We start from the raw sequence: 22645 nt of genomic DNA on the forward strand, positions 1-22645 counted from the left end.
ACGGGGCATGGGGGTGGGACAGAGGGCTCCACTGATACCCTCTGCCCTACCTTAAGGTCAATTGATTCAGGCGAAGTTGGACGTGGGCAAGCTGCATAGCCAGCCTGAGCTAGCGGCCCAGCTCAGGATGGTGGACGATGGCTCCGGGAAGGTGGAGGTGAGAGGATTGGCTTAGCTGGGGGAAGATGAGCAGAGATGAGCTTTGCCTCTAGGTATGACTGCTATCTCAAGTGACCCAGGCATGTATTCACACACAATCAGGGACACCCAGGGACATATGTACATATATACACAACACCTTCCCAACAAGCGGCTCATACACAGTCACATCTAATCATACACAGCCATGGCCACTCACATAACACACGGTACAGTGACACTTGGACACTGAATTATGCCCTGTTGTCATGTGTGTGACAAAATCATACATATGATACACACATACACCTTGTAATTGCACACAGTCACAGCCACGCAATCATAGTCAAGTACACTACTCCAAACATGGAACTGCACAAACTACATCACACACGACCACAGTCACACACAACCATCAACCCTTGGGGACACACCAACACAAGCACACATAATCAGTCACAGGCCCACACACCCAATCCCCAACACATAGACATCCACTGTCAACCACTCACCTAGTCTCAGACCAGCGTTCCAGACTTTGTACAGGGTAGGATTGCATCTTGACTTGTTGGCTGACTCCTAGGCAGAGCCCTTAATTCCTTTTAATCTATAAAATGGGGGCGAAGACTGTGATCTAATCTGGTCAGAGAAGACCAGACAAGGAGAGTGGGTGACTGGAGAGCAGAGAGGAGGGGAGGGGAGGGAGAGAAGGAAGGAGAGCTCTGTCCCAGCCTGAGCAGTGAGTGGCTGTGAGGGGACCGGTCTGCCCCTAACCAGGGCTGTGGCTGATGGGATCCGACCTGGGGATGAGCATGTGGCAGGAGCTGGGCCCATCTCTGCCTTCTCTGGAGTCTCCACCACTGTTTACCCCAGGTGCCACATACAAACTTAGAGTCCTGGCTGAGAGCAGGCTGGCGCAAGGGCGATGAATTTCAAGGGTCCCTGGGGAAAGGGTCACCTGCAGTTCTCTGAACAAGCCCAGCATGAAGCATGGGTGGGCACAGAACCGAGGGAGCCCCTGGCTCACGCTGATGAGAGCTTTCGGCTGGGAGCCAGATGGGCGGGCTGGTTCCGGTGGAGCAGCCAGCTGTGCCTGATGGCCCCTCTTCCCAGGTGTGGTGCATCCAGGACTCACACAGGCAGCCTGTGGACCCCAAGCGTCACGGACAGTTGTGTGCTGGCCACTGCTACCTGGTCCTCTACACATACCAGAAGCTGGGCCATATCCAGTATCTCCTGTACCTATGGCAGGTGTGCCAGCCTGGGGGGGTGGGGGTGGCACACACCTGAGGCTCAAGAACTGGGATCTGAGTGTGGGATTTGGGAGCTGCACGAGGCCCTCACGGTGCCCCCTGCAGGGCCACCGGGCCACGGCAGATGAGATGGAGTCCCTGAGCCACAATGCTGAGGAGCTGGACCTCAAGTACGGTGGAGCCCTAGTGCAGGAGCACGTGACCATGGGCAGTGAGCCCCCGCACTTCCTCACCATCTTCCGGGGCCAGCTGGTGGTCTTCCAGGTAAGGCCTGCCTCATGCTCTGGCGGCAGCCTCGCCCTCATACACACTTGCTGAACACCTTCTCTCCAGGCCCCAGGGCCCAGCTGACCATCCCAGGTTTCCTGGTGCTTGTCCAAGGCCCAGGAGCTCCAAGGTGCGTCCCCGCCTGTTTCTTCCCCAGTCCCAGAGCCGGGTGAAGAAACTGAGTCAAAAGGGAGCTGAGGACCTACCTGGGGTCTCTAGCAGGCAAAACTGGTTCCTACTTTCCACCTTCAAGGCCTGGGCAGCCATGCCCTGACCCCTCAGAGACAGGGTGAGGGTTCATTTAGAATGGCCCTGCTTCCCCATCCCAGACTGATGGGATCCTCACACTCCACACTCAGAGGGTCCAGAAGATGGTGGTGGTTTCACAGGGGGGGCTCCTGAGCCTTGAGGTAGTTTGTCCCCCACTGGGACAGGGAGGCAGCCCCCAGGAGCTCCTGCCCCAACCTGAGGTCCCTCCATCTTGTAGGGGAGCGCTGGGCACCATGGAAAGGGGCAGCCAGCATCCTCCACGAGGCTCTTTCACGTGCGAGGCACCGACAGCCACAACACCAGGACCATGGAGGTGCCAGCCCGTGCCTCATCCCTCAACCCCAGCGATGTCTTCTTGCTGGTCACAGCCGGCGTCTGCTACCTCTGGTTTGGGAAGGTACAGGCATCACTGACCACTTGACTCCTGACCAAGGGCAGTGGTGCCAGGCTGGGGATGGGTTCCCTCCACAGGGGATGCAGACCTCAAGTCCAGCCTCACATAGGCTTAGGAAAGTCAGGGGAGAGGGCGAGAAACCACAGTGTTCCCTCTTGAACTTGGGGAAAGTTATTAAGTGACAGGTGGACCTGGAAATCCACAGGTCAAAGTCAGGCCAGACCAGTCCACCTCACCTCCTCACTGTCTTGAATATGGGGCATTTCCCCTTCCAAGTCTCTTGGGAAAAGGGGGGAGGCCTAGTCTAGTTTGCTGGAGTTTTCTCTAATCTTCAGCATAGAGTGTGCATGGCCCCCTAGCCTGGGGATCCCCATTTCATACTTTGGACCCAGGGAGGATCCCAGACCCTCTCAGTGGGAAGCCTGGGGCCTGCAGGGTGAAAGAGAGAGCCTTTTGCTCATGTGTGCCCACCACTGACTCATCAGGCCACCTGTGACTCAGCCCCCCCCAAGCCCTCAGGAGCAGAATGTGGGACTGGAGGTGAAGTCTCCACTCCCTGCAGGACCTGAGCCAGCTCTTTGCCTGCCAGGGCTGTAACGGTGACCAGCGTGAGATGGCACGGGCGGTGGCCACTGTTGTCTCTGGGAAGAATGAAGAAACGGTGCTGGAGGGTCAGGAGCCCCCCCAGTTCTGGGAGGCCCTGGGAGGCCGGGCCCCCTACCCCATCATTAAGAGGTAATAGGATTGGGAGGAGAGTGCTCTTACACAGAGAGGAACTGAGGACCAGGGAGGGTGGGTGAGTAATTAAGCTTCACACAGAGAGCTGGAGAGACAGGCTAGAACTGGGAGCACAGCCCACCCTTCACCCCCAGCCCTTGGGCGTCTTGGTCAGGAAGACGCCTGGGAGAGCCGGGGTAGGGGTGCCCTCTGCTGGCAGAATCTACTCCCTGCATCGTTTCGGTCCTGGGCTAGTGGACAAAGCACCATTCCCAACCCCGGAGCCATGTGTACAGTCCCCTATGACGTGTGGGTATGCCACGTGTGAGCAGCGTGCAAGCACAGGTGCAACCAGTGTGTTGTGTGGTGGTGTGTAAGTGGACACATCGTGCATAGGAGGCTAGGGCATGGTGAGGCCACAAAGCGAGGAGGGAGCTGAGTCCTGGATGCTCTATCTGGGGGCTTGGTTATATGCTGCACTCCCCTATGTCTCCTAAGCTCAGGACTACTGTCCCCCTCTCACATGCACACTACTGTCCCCCTCTCCCACCCTGGCTTCCCTCCTCTCACCTTGGGCTTCCAGCCAGGGTGGACCCAGGACCTTCTCCCACCAGAGGGAGGGTGAGACTCCAACTCAGGCCCGCCTCTACCCGTGAGGCCCACTCCTGGGGAAATTCATGGGGCAGCTTGTGTCACAGCTGGCGGGGGCTAATCTGCCTTCTTCAAGGGACATAAGGGGATCTGCCCGGAGTGAATGAGACATGGGTGGAACTCAGAGGAATGAGGCCTCCTACTCCTGAGAAGTTGCCTCTTTCCAGGCCCTGGGTGGGTGCTGTGCTGGGGGCTGGCATGACCCAGGCTGCCACAGCAATGGCCCTCCATGAACCCCTCACTGCCGTACTGTCCCTGCCGGCCAGGCTCCCCGAGGAGGGCTCCAGCTTCCAGCCACGACTGTTTGAGTGCTACAGCCAGATGGGCTGCCTGGTCCTCACGGAAGTGGTGTTCTTTAGCCAAGAGGACCTGGACAAGTATGACATTCTATTACTGGACACCTGGCAGGAGGTAAGGTGGCCACCAGCTGCCCGGCTGGGCTGTGAATGGGGAGGTGTCTCTGTTTGTGTAACTGAGTGTGTGCACCTAGACATCTGACTCTGTACATAGGGCTGTGGGTGAGTCTGTGTGATGGTGAGTGACCGTAATCACTGTGAAATTGTGTGGCCGTAGGTGTGAGATCATGGATGAGTTGGTATCACCGGGTGGCAGCAGGGAGACCATGGGAGACTGTGTTGGGACTCACAGGTGGCTGTGATCATGTTTGCAGCTGTGTGTTGCCGTATGCCAGTGTGTGTGGGGTTGAGGGCCCACGACTGAGCATGCATCAGTGTTACCTGAGTGACTGAGTGAAACGTCTGATCACATCTGTGTGTATGCCGATTCTGTGTTTTTGCCTTCGTGTACACCGTTGTGTGACTGACCCTCTCAGTGTCTGTGACATCACATGATGCTAGAACTGGCCAGACCAGTTGCAACTAGTGAGACCGTGTGGGTGTGAGAGAGACTATGTGGCCTGTTGTGGGTTTGAGTGACTGTTTGTGGATCTGTGTTATCACGTTCTGTGGCTGTGTGCAGTAGTGTAACTGGTTGGGTGTGTGCGGCTATGTAACCTAGTGAGGTTGTTTGTGTGCCCCCGTGTGTGTGATGTCGGTGTGTGGCTGTGATTTGCTGCCTGGCTGTGTGACAACAGATAGCTGTTTGTGCAGCTGTGATAGCATGTGTGCCTCTGTGTCACTGTGTATGTGTGGAGCTGTGGCTGTGGCACCGCCTGAACTGGTGATGAGGCCGCGGGCTCCCCTGTCATCCAGATAAAACCAGAGCCCTCACCACAGCTTCGTGTGACTGGCCAGCCCCGACTCTGACCCAGTTTCTCCCTCCTCCCCCTTGCTGGTTCTGCCTCGGCCACAACGGCCTCCTTGTACTCCTTGTACGTGCCAGGGACACTGTCATCACAGGGCTTTGTCCCTGGTTGTTTCCTTTGGTTAGAACACCTTCCCCCCAGGCAGACACATGACTTGCTCCCTCATGAAAGTTCTATAAGGGCAGGAATTTTTTTTTAATAGAGATGTGGGGTACAATTCAGGACTAGGTATACAAACGTTGATTATGCAGGTACCCTTGTTGATGAGGTAAGGGCAGGAATTTTTAACTTTTTTCATTGTTGGATCCCCGATGCCTAAAACAGTGCCTGTCACACAACAGGTGCTCAGTAAGCATCTGTAGATTGTGACCTTGTGCACCCAAGGGCATGTGGGTATGGTGGCTTGCTGGGTGTGTCTGGTTGGCCAGGGATGTACATATGGGATTCCGGGCATCTGATGGACAGGAAGCGTGTAGGAGGCGGCCAGCTCTGGGCAGCCCCTCCACCTGCCCAAGGCCGGGCTCCCTCTATGGCTCAGATCTTCCTATGGCTGGGGGAAGCCGCAAGTGAGTGGAAGAAGGAGGCAGTGGCCTGGGGCCGAGAGTACCTGATGGCCCATCCGGCAGGGAGGAGCCTGGCCACACCCATCGTGCTGGTCAAGCAGGGCCATGAGCCTCCCACCTTCACCGGATGGTTCTTCACTTGGGACCCCTACAAGTGGACCGTGAGTGAGGCCTGGGATCCCCCAACCCTGCCCTTATTTGGGGGAGAGGGGTCAGCCCTGGGTCAACTGAAGGAGGAGGTGGTGCCTGGCTGGGGATTGCCAGTGTGAGAGACCGGGTCTTGTCCTCAGATCCCCTCCCGGGTCTCACCAGTGTCCCCACTTCCTACCCCCGCCCTGACACTTGCCCTGATTCTTGCTCCCAGAACTACCCATCCTATGAGGAGGCAGTAGATGGCAGCCTGGGAGCAGCATCTGCCATCTCTGAGATAACTGTGGTGAGTCCTGGAGCCCCTGGACTTCCCTGCAGTGGCTTGGGCTCCGACACATGGTCCAGAGCCTACAGGGAGAGGACTAGGAGTTGGCAGGAGGGAGGCGCTGCAGTTGGAGGCAGGCCAGTAGGCTCAGTGCAGGCTTCCTGTGGGCTGCCAGTTCCCCACCTTTCCCAGCCTGAGGACCTTCTCTGGACAGGAAGTCAACAACTTCCGGCTATCCAGATGGCCAGGCAATGGCAGAGCAGGTCCCCCAGCCCCACAGGCCCTCACGGGCTCCCGAGACAGCTCAGAGAACGAGATGACGCCAGGCCGTGAGACAGGTGGCAGTCGCACGAGCACTGGCACCAGCTCCACGGTCAACGGGAGCCTGCCCCGGGAACGGCTGATGAACCAGGCCGCCGAGGACCTGCCGGAGGGTGTGGACCCTGCCCGCAAGGAGGTGGGTGCCAGAGATCCCTGCCACTCACTGTCCAGCACTGAGCTGGTGGACCCAAGGTAGAATCCACGGGTGGTGGAAAACGGGCAAGCTGTCTTGAGAGATGTATGTTCCGGATGGATAGGCAGCTGTGGAAGAATCTGAGCCCTGGATGATACTTCTGAGGGGCTCAGATGACACCCCTCCCCTGTACCGACTCCCTCTCCACCCCCACAGTTCTATCTCTCAGACTCTGACTTCCAAGACATCTTTGGGAAATCCAAGGAGGACTTCTACAGCATGGCCAAGTGGAGGCAGCAGCAGGAGAAAAAGCAGCTGGGCTTCTTCTGAACCCGGCCCTCCCCTTCCCGTCTCCACCCCTCGCTTACCTGTGCCCCTGGGAGACTCTGCTCACACCCCCCTTGGAGGCTTCTGGGTCACCTTGTCAGTAAAAGCCCCCTTGTCAGTAAAAGCGGGCAGCCCGCACGAGGTGAAGTATGTGTGCCTTCAAGCTTGGGTCACTCAACGGGTCCACCTCTCAGGGGAAGGGGCCTCCAGGGCTGGAGGGCTCCCAAGAAGGACTGAGCTCTCCGTACAACCCCCATCCGTGGAGGAATCTGTTTCTCACTGGTCTCTCCACCCCATTCAAGCATGTATATGGGGAAGTTACATAGGTGCTGGGGCTCTGGGACATACATGGACACACACCCTTCATAAGGGATTTTCTGGCATACAGGTAAAAAGGACACAGGGCTTAACTTATTGTGATTTTTATAAAAACCCTTGACCAAGGGCCGGCCAGAGGGCGGAGAGGGCTGCAGTGTTGTTCCTAACGGAATTGAGGATAGCTCCAGGGACTGGGCCAGCGCCTGGCCCCCAGAACAGCAGCAGCAGACACTATGTTAGAGCAGAAGGCAGTTCAGGGGCCTCTAGCTCTGAGCGAGAGGCCGGGAGTAGCCACACCAGCCTTGCTCCCAGGTGTGCATAGGGGGCCGGGACCCCACTGGGCTCCCCTAGCCTAGTCCTGCAGGGAGATCTTCACAAAGAGGGAGGCTGATGGGTGCTGGTCTCCATTCTTAGACAAGAGGTGGACGTGGCGGTATCCTGGCAGGAAGGAGCACGCAGAGAGAGTTCCAGTCACTCAGGGACCAGCCTGGGAGATGCCAGGCCCTGCCACCCCCACCCTGGCCGTCCCCTGCCCACGACAGAGCTCACCCTGCTTGAGGCTGTTCAAGGGGATAGTACTCTGACCAATGAAGTCATTTTTAGAGGAAGCGTCGTAGTCCTCCACCACGAAGCGGACCAGGGCGAGATCAGGCACAACTACCTCAAACTCAAACTCCGTGTCCCACCGCGGGTTGAAACCTAGGGGGATAGGCACCATATCAATGGCATGGATGCAAGTTCAGGGGCTGGGTGCAGCCTGGGTCCAGCACATACCATTGTTGGTGACGACAGCCGTCTGGCGGCTGGCCATGTCCCGGCTCACCCCGTGAATCTCCACCGTCACCTTGGGGTCCACAATTGAGTTCTTATTCTTGTTGACTTTGGGCAGCTGCTGGCCCGAGATGACCTGAGGGAAGGCAGGGGACAAGTAAGGGCTCAGGAGCAATAATGGGGAGGGGGAAGGGAGGCCCACGAGTGCCTGTCCCTCCTGGGTCTGGCCGTACCCTGACGTTGAGCCGCTTCCGAGCCCACCAGGGTCCCTGGGCCAGGGCACGGGAGTTGAAGGTGGAGTTGGGGTCTCTCAGGAAGGCAGGCTTCAGCACGTACCCACAGGCCCCATTGTCCTGGAAGCGGCCCTGGTACACGTCCATCTCTGGCCCAGGTGTCTGGAAGTTCAGAGCCACTACAGGCAGGACAGAGCAGTCACAGGCTGTGGGTGGGCCTCAGGGCCCTCGAGCCCAGCCTGCTCAGGGTACCCTGAGGCCTAGGGTCCCATGGTGAGTCAGAAGCAGGGGCCAGCATCACCCCAATGCCCACTGCCCTCCCGCCACCCTCAGTGACCCACCACCCTAACCACACTTTCTACTTCTGGTGTCAGAATTCAAAGAGCTAATGTGCTAATGACATTTCTGACACTGTGACTTGCTGATGGGGAGATATTTCCAAACTGAGGTTACCAGCACTACACGCCCCTACATCTGACCCCGCTTGGGTCCTCAGACCTCCATGCCTGGCCTTCAAGGGTCCAGGCCCCTGAACTCAGGACTGGACCCCTCCTCCAGGCCTCCCACAGCTCTGGCCGGCCCGTACCAATCTGGCAGCCCCCGTTCCACATCTCCACGGGGCTATAGTTGGAGGAGTCCGTTCTCCACCCAGCCGGGTAGATCCTGCTCAGATGACCCACATTGTGGCGGACAAAGCTGCTTCCTGAGGGAGGTGTGGTCTGGTCAGGAGGGGAGGCCTCCTGGTGAGGCCCGAGCCCCTTCCCTGCCAGTTCTGTCCAGCAGCAGTGCAGGGAATCCCCAATGTGGGTTCTGAGGGTTTACAGCCAGGCCTGGCCTGGCCAGCACAGACAGTCACACGGATGGCCAGCACCCTCCCACTGCTGGACAGGAGCTCACCTGATTCTTGGAGCAGTCGAAGGGCACGATTCTCGGAGAAGGACACCATCTCGTAGAAAGCCTGCCCGGGGGTTCCAGGACTGGAGAAGCCCCCAAAGTGGACACTCTTGCAGTAAATGACCATGTCAGAGAGCTCCTGTGCTAGCCTGAGCTTGTCCTCCTGGGGGCCACGGGGAGGCCCGGGTTAGATTCAGTGGTTGGGGCAGGGTAGGCACTGAGAAAGCCAGAGACCCAGACACAGAGAGAGGGAGACAGACACAGAGAGAGGGGGCAGAGGGTCTGAGTGGCAGCCACAGAGAACCGAGACAGGCAGACATCCCGGGGGGTGGGACACGGGGAAGGGCCCGGGCTACCCCGCCCCGCAGCTCCCCCTCGAACCTTGGACTTGTGCTGCACCCGGCTCCTCACGGCCTCGTCCTCCATCTCAGCAGCCTCATCTTCATCTGACACGACAACAGCCTCAGGGCTGACTTCCCCTCCAGGGGGTAGGAGCCCCCCGAGCTTCTTCCCCTTCAACAGGATCTTGCCCTTCAGTTGCTAGGGATGGAGGGTGCCTGATCAAGACCCACCTGGCCTCCCTCTCCTCTGGGCACCCCCAACCCCACCATGTACCTCCGGGGAGGGCAGGCTGGCGGTGACCCCGTCCAGGGGCCGGTCTAACAGCATGGGGCCCAGGATGGCCCGCAGGTGTCGCGCCATCACGCGCTGCTGCTCTAGGCTGCAGTGGTTCTCCAGGGACAGGATGACGGGGTAGAGGGATGCCTGGAGGCCCAAGGACACGTTAGGAACAGTTGGCTGCCCCTGGCATCCCGCTCCTCACCCCGCTGGGAGCACGCCCACCTTGAATGCGTAGTCCCGGATGGCTCTGAGCACGTCACAGAAGAGGATCTTGGAAGTGAAAGTGTAGCCGTGGTAGATGATGGGCTCCTGGTTAGGTCCGTCCCAGCAGTCGAGTTCCAGGCAGCGGCAGCCTTTGCACAGAGCCCTGCGGGAAGGGGCGGCAGCTAGGACCCTCCAGGTCTCATCCTAGGTCCCACCCAGACACCGGCCCCAGGCCTCCCTGCACAGCACCGGATGTAGGCTTCAGTGCTGCTGGGCCCTCTGAGCTGGTCTTCCAGCAGGTAGGTGTTGTGTGAAGAGGACACCAGGTAGTGGCTGAGCGGCTGGCCCATGTCCTGGTAGACCCGCTGGTGTGCCAGGCTGAAGGCACTGCCGTCAGCCGACAGCAGGTACATGAGGAAGCCGTCCTTGGTCATCTGCCGCTGTGCCTTGGCTGGGGGGGAGGTCATTGTCAATCAGAGCTGGTGGCCAACAGGCCCTTCCTGGCTGCTCACTGCTCTGGAAGGAGCAGCCTCCATTCCCCTGCCCGCCTGGCTGGAGCTGGTCCTCCATAGCTCTCGGAAGCAGGATAAGACCGCGTTTCCCAACCAGACTGTGGCTACCCAGGAAAGGGTTCCTGTTTCCTCCTCCTCCTCCTCCCGTATGCACACCCTGGGGCTCCTGAGAGCAGGGCCATCTCCTCTGTGCCCCTAGGCTGGAGCCCTCTCCAGAGCAGGACCCCATCTTCTTTGCTCTGTCACGTCTCTGTTCTCTCTCTCTCTCCCTTCCTCCCTCTCTCTCTCTCTCTCTCTTTCTCCTCCCAAATATCTAGGACTCCAGGCATGTGTCACCATGCCCAGCTTATTTTTTGATGATTTGTAGAGACAACATCTCACTATGTTGCCCAGGCTGGTGTTGAACTCCTAGGTTCATGCACTCCTCCTGCCCTAGCCTCCCAAAGTGCTGGAATTATAGGCATGAACCACCATGCCTGGCCTCTCTCTCTGTTTCTTGGGGAGGGGGGTCCTCCTCCCTGAAAGAGGAGCCAAGAGAGAAACTGAGAAGACAGGGATGTTGGAGCCCTGTCTCCCATCCATCTGCTTTCATGGGTCAAGCAAGTGCTGACCAGAGCCCTGGTCCGGCTGAGGCAGCCCTTCCCCTCCAGCTCCCTTCTCTCTGGCTGCAATCTCCTTAGGGGTCTCCCAGGCCAGTGTAGCCCTGGGACTGCAGGTGCCAGGCCCTCACCAGTCTCGCTGGGCTCATAGCGCTCAATGAGGGAGAGGGCCAGTGCAGGCCCTGCCGCCTCCTCCCGCTGCTGGTGCTGCAGGAATGTCACTAACTGATCCACCGACAGCGTCTCCCCTGAGCCTACAGCCTCAGCGAAGGTGCAGTCAATCTCCTCCCGATGGGTCAGCATCTTGTAGAAGGCCTCAATCTCCTCGTCCTCCAGGGAGTCTGTCTGGGAGCGGTCACACTCCTGCAAAGCCAGGACAGCCGGGTGGGCAGGGCTCAGAGCAGGCCTTGGGCCAGGGTTAAGGACCCCACTGACATGCACACCCAGCCCCAACTTCCTGCCTCACCCTGAAGATCTTCCGGGCGTAGCTGTCATCCACCTGAATGTTGAGTTCCTTCAGGAAGTTCTGCAGCTCCTTGAAGCTCATCTTGTTGTCCTTGTTTTTGTCAGCTTTTCGTAAGCAGGAGTGAATCCAGCTGGGTAAGACATAAGGAAAGAAGCCAGGTGCCCTGGAACCCACCAAGGTCCCAGCCAGAGCCATGGTTTGAAGCCACCTGCAGACACTCCCGGCAGGCCTGACTTAACTGCGTATCCACATTTCAGGCACAAGACTTGGTGGCCTCTCAGGAGGAAAATGTCACATCCTATTAGGGGGTCTTTATTTGCTGATTTTGAAAACTTTCAAATTTTTTATTTTTATTTTTTAGAGACAGGGTCTTGCTTTTTTGTCCAGGCTGGAGTAGCTCACTGCAGCATTGAATTCCTGGGCTCAAGAGATCACCCTGCCTCAGACTCTCAAGTAGCTAGGACTATAAGTACACATCATGATACCATGCCTAGCTAATGAAAACATTTAAAAAAAAAATAAAGACAGTCTCGCTACTTTGCCCAGGCTGATTTCAAACCCTTGGCCTCAAGAAATCCTCCCCCACTTTGACCTCCTAAAGTGTTGGGATTACAGGTATAAGCCATAACACTTGGTCTTATACAATAATTTTAGCCGTTTTGTGCATGAAACACATCATACTTTTGTGTGCGACAGGTTTGACTGCAACCTGTCACGGGAGGTCGGGTGTACAATGTTCCACATGTGGCATCATGTTAGTGTTCACAAAATTCTGGAGTTTGGATTTTGAACTTGGCGATTAGGAATGCCAAGCCTGTAGTTATTTGCAGTGTTGTGTATGGTAGTGAGAGACTAAACATAAATGTTCAACACTAAAGGAACAGGTCACTAATTTATAGTACATCTTCTCTGTGGAACATCATACAGTTATTGAAGCTTTTTATGGAGAGTACACTAACAGGAAAATAATGATGAGACTGTGTTACACAGAAAATAGATTACAGATGTATGATCACCGCTATTTTTGGCAAATGTGTCAAAGTGAAATGCAGACAAAAGATTAGGAGGAGAATGCAAATATCAGCAGTTTCTGGAAGACGTGGGTTCTGTGGGTCTTTAAGACTTCATTATAACATATACTTATTCTCCAAATTGTGTGTGTGTGTGTAAAACTATGGCAAAGTCAGGAGAAAAAAACAAGTTCATTAGCCAGGCATGGTAGTAAATGCCTGTAGTTCCAGCTACTTGGAAAGCTGAGGGCGAAAGGATTGCCAGAGCCCAGCAGGTCAACACTGGGGTGGCTGTGAGTATGCCACTGTACTCCAGCCTGAGCGACAGAGTGAGACTCCAACTCAAAAAAAAAAGTTCAGAGCAGTCCAGCCAAGCACAAGTTTCTGGTGTTGAAGACTGTTCAACAGGTGGAACTGCTTGATTATCTCAAGGTCTGGGCAGAAGGACCCTGTAAGGGACACAAGATGCTTCAAGGACAAGGCTGTGCAAAATGGGTGACTATGACAGAAGTGCTGTAGAATTGGACTTTTAAGAAGGCTCAAGATCTGGCCGATGTAGCCTTGAGAAATAACACTTAGAGGTCTTTCAAATGCTCAAAAGCACACAGAAAAGGAAATTAACAGGGCTCAAAACGTGACCCCCCGAAGGAGCTGGATATATAATAGCAATGAGCAATTTGAAAGTGAAATTCAGGCCGGGCTCAGTGGCTCAGCCTGTAATCCCAGCACTTTGGGAGGCCAAGGCAAGTGGATTGCCTGAGCCCGAGGGTTCGAGACCCGCCTGGGCAACTTGACAAGACCTTGTCTCCACAATAAATAAATAAAAAGTAGTCAGGCATGGTAGCATGCGCCTGTAGTTCCCGCTACTTGGAAGGCTGAGGCGGAAGGATTGCCTAAGCCCAGTAGGTCGAGGCTGCTGTGGCTGGGAGCGTGTCACTGCACTCCAGCCTGGGCGACGGAGTGAGACTCCAACTCAAAAAAAAAAAAAGAAAGTGAAATTCAGAAACAAAGAACTGAGTACTACATGTTCTCACTCATAAGCAGACACTGAGCAATTATAATACTATAAGAAAGGGATTGGCAGTAGTGGAAAAGTGCCAGGGGAGGGAGCGGGGGGTGGGAGGAAACACTTCATCAATAAGAGTACCTGATCTCAAGTCAGATGACATGGAGACCAAAGTGAGGTCCAAACTTTAGAAAGTGAAATTAAGAAAACAATTTCAAACTGGGTGTGGTAGGATTTGCCTATAGTCCTAAATTCTTGGGAGGCTGAGGTGGGAAGATCACTTAAGCTCAGAAGTTCAAGACCAGCCTGGGCAACAAAGCAAGACCTTATTGCTAAAAAAAAAAAAAATTTTGTTTAAAGTACAAAAATCAGTCATGCATGGTGGTGTGTACTTGTAGTCCCAGCTACTCAGGAGGCTGAGGGAGGAGGATCACTTGAGCCTAGGCGTTTGAGGTGAGCTATGATCAGGTCACTGCAAGACTCAGTCACCAGGGGTGGAAAAAAGAAAAAGAAAAAAGAAAGCGATTTTATTTAAAATGCTTTGGAATACATTTTTAAGTATAAAACGTATACTCTGAGAGCCACAAAATGTTGTTGGGAGAAATGAAAGATACAAATAAACAGAATGAGCTGGGCTTGGTGGTTCAGCCTGTAATCCCGCACCCTTGGGAGGCTGAGGTGAGTGGATTGCCTGAGCCCGCGGGTTCGAGACCCGCCTGGGCAGTGAGACCTCATCTCTACAATAAATCAAAAAATCAGCTGGGCGTGGTATCGCGTGCCTGTAATTCCGGTTACTTGGAAGGCTGAGGCGGAAGGATCGCCAGAGCCCAGCAGGTCGAGGCTGCGGTGGCCGGGAGCGGCCACTGCACTCCAGTCTGGGCGACAGAGTGAGACTCCAACTCAAAACAAACAAACAAACAAAAAAACAAAAAAACAAATAAACAGAATGGCAGCCCATGTTCATGTTTCAGAAGAGTTGATATTACTATATTGGGAATACTCTCCAAATTGATCTGTAGATTCAACACAATCTCTATCAAATGCCTGCTGACTTCTTTGCAGAAACTGCCAAGGTTATTTTAAAATTCATATGGAAATTCAAGGGACCCCAAATAATCAAACAATTTCAACAACAACAAAAAATCAGAGAACTCGTACTTCCTGGTTTCAAAACTTAGTAGGTGTAAGTGCTGCAGTGGCTCATGCCTGTCATCACAGCACTTTGGGACACCAAGGTGAGAGGATTGCTTGAGCCCAGGAATTTGAGACCAACCTGGGCAATGTAGCAAGACCTTGTCTCTGCAAAAGAAAAAAAAATTATCTGGGTGTGGTGGCACTCACCTGTAGTCCCAAGTACTCAAAAGGCTAAGGCAGAGGGGATCACCTGAGCCCAAGAGGTCAAGGCTGCAGTGAGCCATGATCATGCACTCCAGTCTGGGCAACAGAGTGAGACCTCAAGCTCCCAACCCCTAAAAAATTACTACAAAGTTCCAGTAACCAAAACATGGTAGTAGTAATACAAGGACAGACAGGGAATAAAATTATAGACAAATGGAATAAAACTGAGAGTTCAGAATAAACCCTCACATTTGTGGTCAATTGACTTTTGACAAGAGTACCAAGACAATTCAGTGGGAGAAAGGATAGTCTTTTCAACAGATGGTGCTAGAACAACTGCATATTTTCATACCCTCAAAAAATTGAAAACCCTATTTCATCCCATACACAAAAATTAACTTATAATGGTTCAGAGAATTACATGTAAGAGTTAAACTATAAAACCAAAACTCAAGAAGAAAATATTAGAGTAAATGTTCATGACCTTGGGATTAGACAAAGCCTTCTTAGATATGATACCAGAAAGCACAAACAACAAAAGAAAAAAAATATATGAATAAGACTTCATCAAAACTAAAACTTTTATGCTTCAAAGAATACCATCAAGTGAGAGAAAAGAGATTACACAGACTGGAGAAATTATTTGCAAAACATGTATCTCATAAGAGACTTTTGTCTAGGATATAAAGAGCTCTTACAACTCAATAATAAAAAGATTTAAATCCATCAAAAATGGGCAGAGGATCTGAAATGTCTCCAAAGAGATACAAAAGCACATGAAAAAATGCTCAACTAATCATTAGGAAAATGCAAATCAAAACCATAATGACATACTATTTCATACTTATGAGGATGAAATAGAAAATAGAACAAATAGAAAATAACAAGTTTTTATCTTGTTAACGAGTGTTGGCAATGTTATAGACCAATTGGAACCTTTGTGCACTGTTGGTGATCACGTAAAATGGTACAGCTGCTGTGAAAAACAGTATGGTGGTTCCTCAAAAATCTGAAAATAGAATTACCATGTGAGCCAGCAATGCCATTTCTGGATATGGCCCCAAAAGAACTGAAAGAAGGTCTCAAAGAGATATTTGTGTACTCATGCTCATAGCAGTGCTATACACAGGGTTAATCCATGATGATTAGCCCACGTGTTCATCAGTGGATGAATGGATAAACAAAATGTGGCATATTCACAGAGTGGAATGTGATTCAGCCTTAAAAAGGAATGAGATTCTGACACATACTACAACATGGGTGAAACTTGAAGACATTATGTTACGTGAAATAAGCCAGTCACAAAAAGACAAATACTCTATGACTCGACTTGAAGACATGATGTTACATGAAATAAGCCAGTCATAAAAAGATAAATACTATATGACTCAACTTATATGAGGTATCTACAGTAGTCAAATTAATATAGATAGAAAGTATAACAGATGTTGCCAGGGATAGGGAAGGGAAGAATGAGAAACTGTTGTTTAATAGTCAGTTTCAGGTTTGCAAGATGAAAAGAGATCAGGAGATTGGTTACACAATGTGAATGTACTCAACACAACTGAGCTGTATGCTTAAAAATGGTGAAGATGATAAAATTAAGTTATATACATTTTATCACAATTAAAAATAAAAATAAACAGATTCATTAAGAAAGAGCTTAACAATGACAACAAAAAATGGGCAAAAGATCTGAATACATTATTTTCCAAAGAAGATATACAAATGGTCAACACACACATGTAAACAGGTTCAACATCAGGGGGCTGCAGAGCAAGGAAAAGCAATTCAAAGCCACAATGAGATAGCACTTCATATCCACAAGGGTATTTATAATAAAAAAGACAGCTAGTAATAAGTGTTGTCAAAGATGGGTGAAAAACTAAAACCTTCATATACTGCTGGTGAAAATGTAAATCGGTGTAGACTCTTCAGAGAACAGTTTGACAACTCCCCAGAGGTTAAACAGAGGGTTACCCTATGATGCAGCAATAGATATCTACCCAGGAAAAATGAAAACATAAGTCCACAAAAACTTAAACACGAATGTTCACAGCAGCATTATTCATAAGCGCTTCGGAGTGAAAACAACCTAAATGTCCATCAACTGGTGAACAGATAAATAAAATGTGGCACATCTATACAAGGGAATCTTATTAGGCAATTAGAAGGAATGAAGTACTGACACAGGCTACAACATGGCTGAATGTTACGAACATTACGCTAAGTGAAAGAAGCCAGTCACAAAAGACTGCGTGATTCCATTGATATAACATGTCCAGAACAGGCAAATGGACAGAGGCAGAAAGTAGATTAGTGGTTGTCTAGGGTTGGGGATTAAGGGGAAATGAGGAGTGACTGCTGAAGAGCACAGGGTTTCTTTTTGGGGTGATGAAAGTTCCTCAAATTAATTGTGGTAATGGTTGCACAAACCTGTGAATATTCTAAAAAGCACTGAATCGGGTCCCACACCTTCAATGGGTTAATCCCACAGCATATGAATTATATCTCAATAAAGCTGTCATAAAAAAGGAGCTAAAGCTGGCTCCACCTAGGCCATACCTGCCAGAGGCCCAACCACTTTGAATTATGGACTAGTGTGTCGTTGTGCAACTAGATTTTGAAGTTAATTTGTTTTTTTTTCTGTTGTTGTTTGTTTGTTTGTTTTTTGAGTTGGAGTCTCACTCAGTCGCCCAGACTGGAGTGCAGTGGGCGCTCCTGGCCACCGCAGCCTCAACCTGCTGGGTTCCGGCGATCCTTCTGCCTCAGCCTTCCAAGTAGCTGGAACTACAGGTGCGTGCTACCATGCCCGGCTGATTTTTGATTTATTGTAGAGATGAGGTCTCGCCAAGTTGCCCAGGCGGGTCTCGAACCTGAGGGCTCAGGCAATCCACTCACCTCAGCCTCCCAAAGCTCTGGGATTACAGGCTGAGCCACTGAGCCCGGTTGTTAATTTGTTTTAAGCCCACAGGTTTGCCTGTACACCAGGCCCAGGGGGACTTGATCACTCCCCAAAGAATGGCCCAGAAGGGTACCATGGCCTCCTAATTCCCAGAGGGAAAAAGTTTAGTAACTCTAAACTTGATTAAAACATCCAAGACTAAGCAGGCTGCTCTTCTCAGTCTCCCCAGTTTTCCAGTTGCATGCTGGTTACGGAGCAGGGCACAGGGAGTATCAGGGGGCTGTAGAGCTGGCTGGCCTTGGGTCAGACTAGACTAAAGAGAGCTCCATGCACCTTCCCTGCTTCCTTTCTAAGCTGTGTCCCCCCCACCCCAAATTTGTATTTCGAAGCTTTAACCCCCAATATGATGATATTTAGAGACAGGGCCTTTGGGAGATACTTTGGTTTAGAGGAGGTCATGAGGGTGGGGCCCTCATGATGGGATTAGGACCCTTATGAGAAGAGACACCAGAGAGCTTGTTCTGTCTCCCTCTCCCTACCATGTAAGGACACGGCAAGAAAGCAACCTTCTGCAAGGAAGGGAAAGAGCCCTCACCAGGTTCTGACCCTGCTGACATGCTGATCTAGGACTTCTGGTCTCCAGAACCATAAGCAATTAAATTTCTGTTGTTTAAGCCACCCAGAGGTGGTGGTGATATTTTGTCTATGGTATTTTGTTATGGAAGCCCAAACTGACTAAGCTCCCTTCCATTCCCAGGTTGCCCTGGGAACACATAGCCAGTGTCCACAGGCCAAACCTGGAGCCTGGACCCACCGCCACCAAAAGGATACTGCTGCAGCTTCTGCTGTCGGTCCATGGAGCCCGAGTGGTGGATGATTTTGCGCAGACCCTGCACCCAGTGCTGGGCGTCAGCTGGCGATGGGGCAATGAGGTCCAGTGTATTGCGCTGGTCCTTGAAGACAATGGAGAAGCAGCGGTTCTCAGGCACATCACGGGCAAACTTCTCCAGGCCCTCTGTGCGGTGCCCCATTCGCACTTCCTGAATGTCTTCAATGGAGACTGCAAGAGGGGGCAGTGGGGAAGCGGGGGGAAAGAATACTGTGAGGCCAATCTTTGTCCCTGACATGGCCAAGGCCACAGTGGAGGGGGCAGAGCTCAGAGACAGAGCCAGAACTGGAGCTCAGGCCTGGAGTCCAGAGAGAAAGGAGAGGGGCAAGAGGTCAGAAAAGAGGGACAAAAGGAGGATGGAAGACAGAGACTGAGGGGGAGACAGAGCATGAGACACAGTCAGAGAGGGCAGGGCGGACACATACAGGGCAAGACAGAGAGAGACAGAAACAGACTTTAGGGTGAGAAGGCACCTGGGACCACAGGCCCACTATCTCAGTGATGGAGGGAGCAGGGCACCAGGGAGAGGACTGGGGCAAGGTAGGCTCTTAGACAGGGGTGGGGACAGACCACTCTGGAGTGTGGGGCCCATGGCAGAGAGGGGCTACATGCTCTCCTGACTGGACTTTGGGCCTGTCCTCCTTGCAACCACAGATACAAGAGCCTCCAGGCCCCGCTCCTGACAATTCAGGAGACTGGAGCCACCCTTGGTAAGTCCTGGCCCTGGGGTCTAGGGGCAGAGGATAAAAGACAAAGGGATAAGTGCTATGTTAGAGATACACAAGGCTTATATGTGTCCTGACTTCAGGAAGCCCCTTGTCAGGTGGTGTTGGAAGGCTCTGCCTTCCAGGGTAAATTAGAGCATGCCCCTCAGGGGTCTGAGAGAATAAACCATTCTGTCCCTAGGAACCAGGGGGAGGGCCCTCCCATCACAGCCCTGTACTCCAAGCTCCAGGGAAAGGCAAGTGCCCATCTATCCCCCGTCCCAATGTACGCTTTGTGGTCTGGGTGGGAGCCAGTCCCTCTGACCAGGCTCATGCTGTGCCTCCCAGCAGCAGGATCCAGGCTCTGGCCCTGCTCCACCCCCATCTGGAACCATCCTCATCCATCTGTCCTGGGTCCTAGACCAGCTCTGGCTGAAAGTCCACCTGTCCCTCCCTGTGCCTCCCTACCCCACCACCACCCTGAGTGCCCAGGGGCCTCCCAGCCACCTGCAGGGCCCACGTGTGTGGCACATGCCCAGCCAGGGCTGCAGGCTCTGAGGAGTGGGACACGTGAGCCCTGGGCCATCTGGGGTGCAGAGGATATCCCTGCCTAATCCCTCAGCCCATAGCCTCTGGCGCCCCACTGGGCCCCCATGCTAGGTACAGCTGCAGCTGCTCCAGACCAGGAACAAAAACAGGAAGCCTGAGCCACGGAACCCCCCAGGGCTGCCATCCCCACCCACCTGGGAGAGAAAGTCCAGATGCCTTCACAGTTGATAATACTTTGCCTCTGGGAAGCAGCATCGTGGGGGTGGGTGGTGGTGGCAGGCCAGGGGCAGACTTAGAAAGCAGGAGGCAGAGCCAAAGAGAACTGGGAACAGGGGGATGGCTCTGCTCCTCCCTCACCTGGCCTCAGTTTCCCCTAGGGTAGATAGTTGAGCACAACAGCCTCACTGCTCACCCAGGAAAGGGAGGCAGCCAACAGGCGTGCTCAGCACGAGACCTGCCTCAAGTGTCTGACCCAGCAGAAAGCCGCTTCAGACCTTACTGAGCGCCCCTGGCTCCCTGACCTTGATCCCGGCACCCCTGCAGCCCCTCTTCGCAGGCTACAGTCCCCCAAACTGCCACCCACGCCCCCTCCCCATCCTCGCTCTTCCCTGTGGCTCAATTGAGCCGCCTGCAATGCTGTTCCTGTCCTTTTGCTCACAGCTGTCCTAGTACAAGGCTCTCTCATCTTGCCAGCCCAAAAGGGGGTTCCTGCTGGAAAGGCTCCTGCTCCTCTATGTGCCCCCCGCTCCCCTAAGAACTATGCACACACCGGGAGCCATGCATGTATAGTGGCAGATGGGTGGGCTTCAAGGAATCCTCAGGGCTCAGAGTGCAAGAGCCCCATTCCCACTGGGCCCCCATTCACCAGCATCTAACAGGAAGCCCTGTATCAGGACAGGAGCCCTCTGAAGGAGTCTGGCGCCACAGACAGAGGCGAGGTCAGGAGGTCACTTCTGCCTGCATGGCAGCAGGCTGGGTTGGGGTAGACACAGGCTCCGGGTGGTTTTCTGAGAACACTTTAGAGCCCCCACCCCTCAGACCCTGCCCTGCCTGTTCAGAAACCTCCCACGGCTCACAACCCCTAGGACCCAGCCGGGCTCTCACCATCTGACCTGCTCCCATCCTGCCTTGGTTCTGGTCCCTCCACAGGCCATAGGCTCTCACGTTCCTGTCCAGTGCCCTGAGATCTTACAGATGCTTCCTGGCTGAAAAGCACCCTGTGGTGCACCTTCAGTGGGCTGAATCTCCCCTTCCTCCCATTCTCCCCTACCTGTGTCTGGCCTCACTCCCTACAGACCTGCCAGTAGGCTGACCCTGTCTCCCCACCCACACCCCAGCCAAGAGAGGGTGAATGGGTGAGGGACTTTCAGGGATCTGGGCTGTGTGAAATCCAGGCTGCAATGATCTATGTGTACTGTACAATTCAGGAGTCGCCTAGCCACCTGGGGCTATTTAAATATACATTTGTTAGAATTAAATATAATTAAAAATTCTGTTCAGTCATCACAATGGCCATATTTTAAGGGCTCAGTAGAGGTGGCTGATGGATCCCATCTGGGATAGTGCAGACATAGAAGTTTTCCATCATGGCAGAATGTTCTAGAGGTCTAAAATGTTCCCACCAAATAAAGGCATAGAGGGGAACATCTCACTTTACAGAATCTCTAGGGAATATTTGCATTAAAAATGTAGAAGTTAGCAGAACTTTTGCCTCCCTAAGACCTTGCAGAAGGCATTCTCCATTTGCTGCCCGAGCCTTGGGTTCCTAGGTCTTTAGGGAATCTTCCAAAAAGCCCTCAGACCCATACCCTCGAGAAAACACCTCAGTGGTCTCTCTCCATGTGTCCCTATCCTGTTCTGCCCCAACATCCCTCCTGTGGCTCCAATCTCAGGGAGGAGCTGCCTCTTATGGCCCCACCTCACACCTTGACCACTAATACCCGGAAGTACCTTATCTGCCTCCAGACTTTGGGCCTGGCTTTTGCCCTCACCACATAATCCACCCAGTTTCCTTCCACAACTGCCTGGGCGGATACCTGCGAATTCATCAGGCAATACTGTCCAGCTCCCTCCCTGCTTCTGCGCCTGGCTATCCCCATCTGTGGGCCTCGTTCCATGACTGCCCTCTCTGACCCAGAGGAGGCCTCCATTTCCCTACAGGTGATTTCACTGGCTCCTCTCCTCGACCCCAGCCAGCATTAGTTTCCTCATTTCTGGCCCTGGTTGCATGAATGACCTATGACAGACCAGGCCTCAGTCTCCCCACCTATGGTCTTAGTCCATGAGGGTCTTACCCCAGTCAGACCAGGTTCTACACTCTCCCACAGCCCCAGGCACTCACACAACTGGGACTCCGGGTTTCGCATGACCTTGCGGGACTCCTGCCAGATGGTCTTGCAGTCCTCCTGCAACTTGTAGAAGCGCTCTCTCCGCCATGAACTGGACTTCACCTTCAGAAGCTGGCTGCCCTTTAGCAGGGCCTGGAGGTCCTCATCATCCTGCAGTCCTGGAGTTGGAGACAAAGCTGGTAAGATGCCACCTCCTCCACCAGTGTCCCTGCTGCTCCAGGCCCCACACTGGCCATGCCCACCTCCAGACCCTCGCAGAATCCACTTCTGACAGCCTCATCCTCAGTTCTGTTTACTTCTCCCTCTTCACCCACACTCCAAACTGTTCCCAGAGCCCTGCCTTCTCCAGGAAGTCATCTCTGATTGTCAGCGGAGCTGACATTGCAAACCTTAGGACCCCTGCCCACTCAAGACCATACTTTTACACTGTGACCTGCTCCCCACAGCTGAATGGACAAGGGAAAGGCAGCTAACTCAAGAACGCCTGGAGGTGGGCTCGGTGGCTCAGCCTGTAATCCCGTGCCTTTGGGAGGCTGAGGTGAGTGGATTGCCTGAGCCCGTGGGT

The 22645-nt window shown here is 53.2% G+C and overlaps 2 protein-coding genes across 2 annotated transcripts in view; one reads left to right on the plus strand and one right to left on the minus strand.

Annotated features, from left to right (window-relative positions):
* The window catches only part of VILL (villin like), a 12929-nt gene extending 6081 nt beyond the window's left edge, over window positions 1–6848 (plus strand). Inside the window, exons 10-19 of the mRNA XM_008068335.1 lie at window positions 57–157; window positions 1252–1389; window positions 1497–1655; window positions 2146–2325; window positions 2912–3057; window positions 3957–4101; window positions 5493–5678; window positions 5882–5953; window positions 6147–6389; window positions 6603–6848. Coding sequence (XP_008066526.1) covers window positions 57–157; window positions 1252–1389; window positions 1497–1655; window positions 2146–2325; window positions 2912–3057; window positions 3957–4101; window positions 5493–5678; window positions 5882–5953; window positions 6147–6389; window positions 6603–6716 — 1484 coding nt within the window. The 3' untranslated portion in view covers window positions 6717–6848. The remainder of the gene's footprint in view (window positions 1–56; window positions 158–1251; window positions 1390–1496; window positions 1656–2145; window positions 2326–2911; window positions 3058–3956; window positions 4102–5492; window positions 5679–5881; window positions 5954–6146; window positions 6390–6602) is intronic.
* A 271-nt stretch (window positions 6849–7119) lies between these two features.
* The window catches only part of PLCD1 (phospholipase C delta 1), a 19237-nt gene continuing 3711 nt past the window's right edge, over window positions 7120–22645 (minus strand). Inside the window, exons 2-15 of the mRNA XM_008068337.2 lie at window positions 22074–22238; window positions 18422–18650; window positions 11332–11461; window positions 10997–11228; window positions 10004–10205; window positions 9773–9917; window positions 9545–9694; window positions 9311–9469; window positions 8933–9092; window positions 8622–8738; window positions 8036–8214; window positions 7806–7938; window positions 7581–7730; window positions 7120–7469 (exon numbers count right to left, since the gene is read on the minus strand). Of these exons, the coding sequence (XP_008066528.1) occupies window positions 7384–7469; window positions 7581–7730; window positions 7806–7938; window positions 8036–8214; window positions 8622–8738; window positions 8933–9092; window positions 9311–9469; window positions 9545–9694; window positions 9773–9917; window positions 10004–10205; window positions 10997–11228; window positions 11332–11461; window positions 18422–18650; window positions 22074–22238 (2237 nt within the window). The 3' untranslated portion in view covers window positions 7120–7383. The remainder of the gene's footprint in view (window positions 7470–7580; window positions 7731–7805; window positions 7939–8035; window positions 8215–8621; window positions 8739–8932; window positions 9093–9310; window positions 9470–9544; window positions 9695–9772; window positions 9918–10003; window positions 10206–10996; window positions 11229–11331; window positions 11462–18421; window positions 18651–22073; window positions 22239–22645) is intronic.

The sequence above is a fragment of the Carlito syrichta genome, unplaced genomic scaffold, assembly GCF_000164805.1.
Source record: "Carlito syrichta isolate Samal-C Ts95f unplaced genomic scaffold, Tarsius_syrichta-2.0.1 Scaffold310396, whole genome shotgun sequence".
Classification (NCBI taxonomy): Eukaryota; Metazoa; Chordata; class Mammalia; order Primates; family Tarsiidae; genus Carlito; species Carlito syrichta.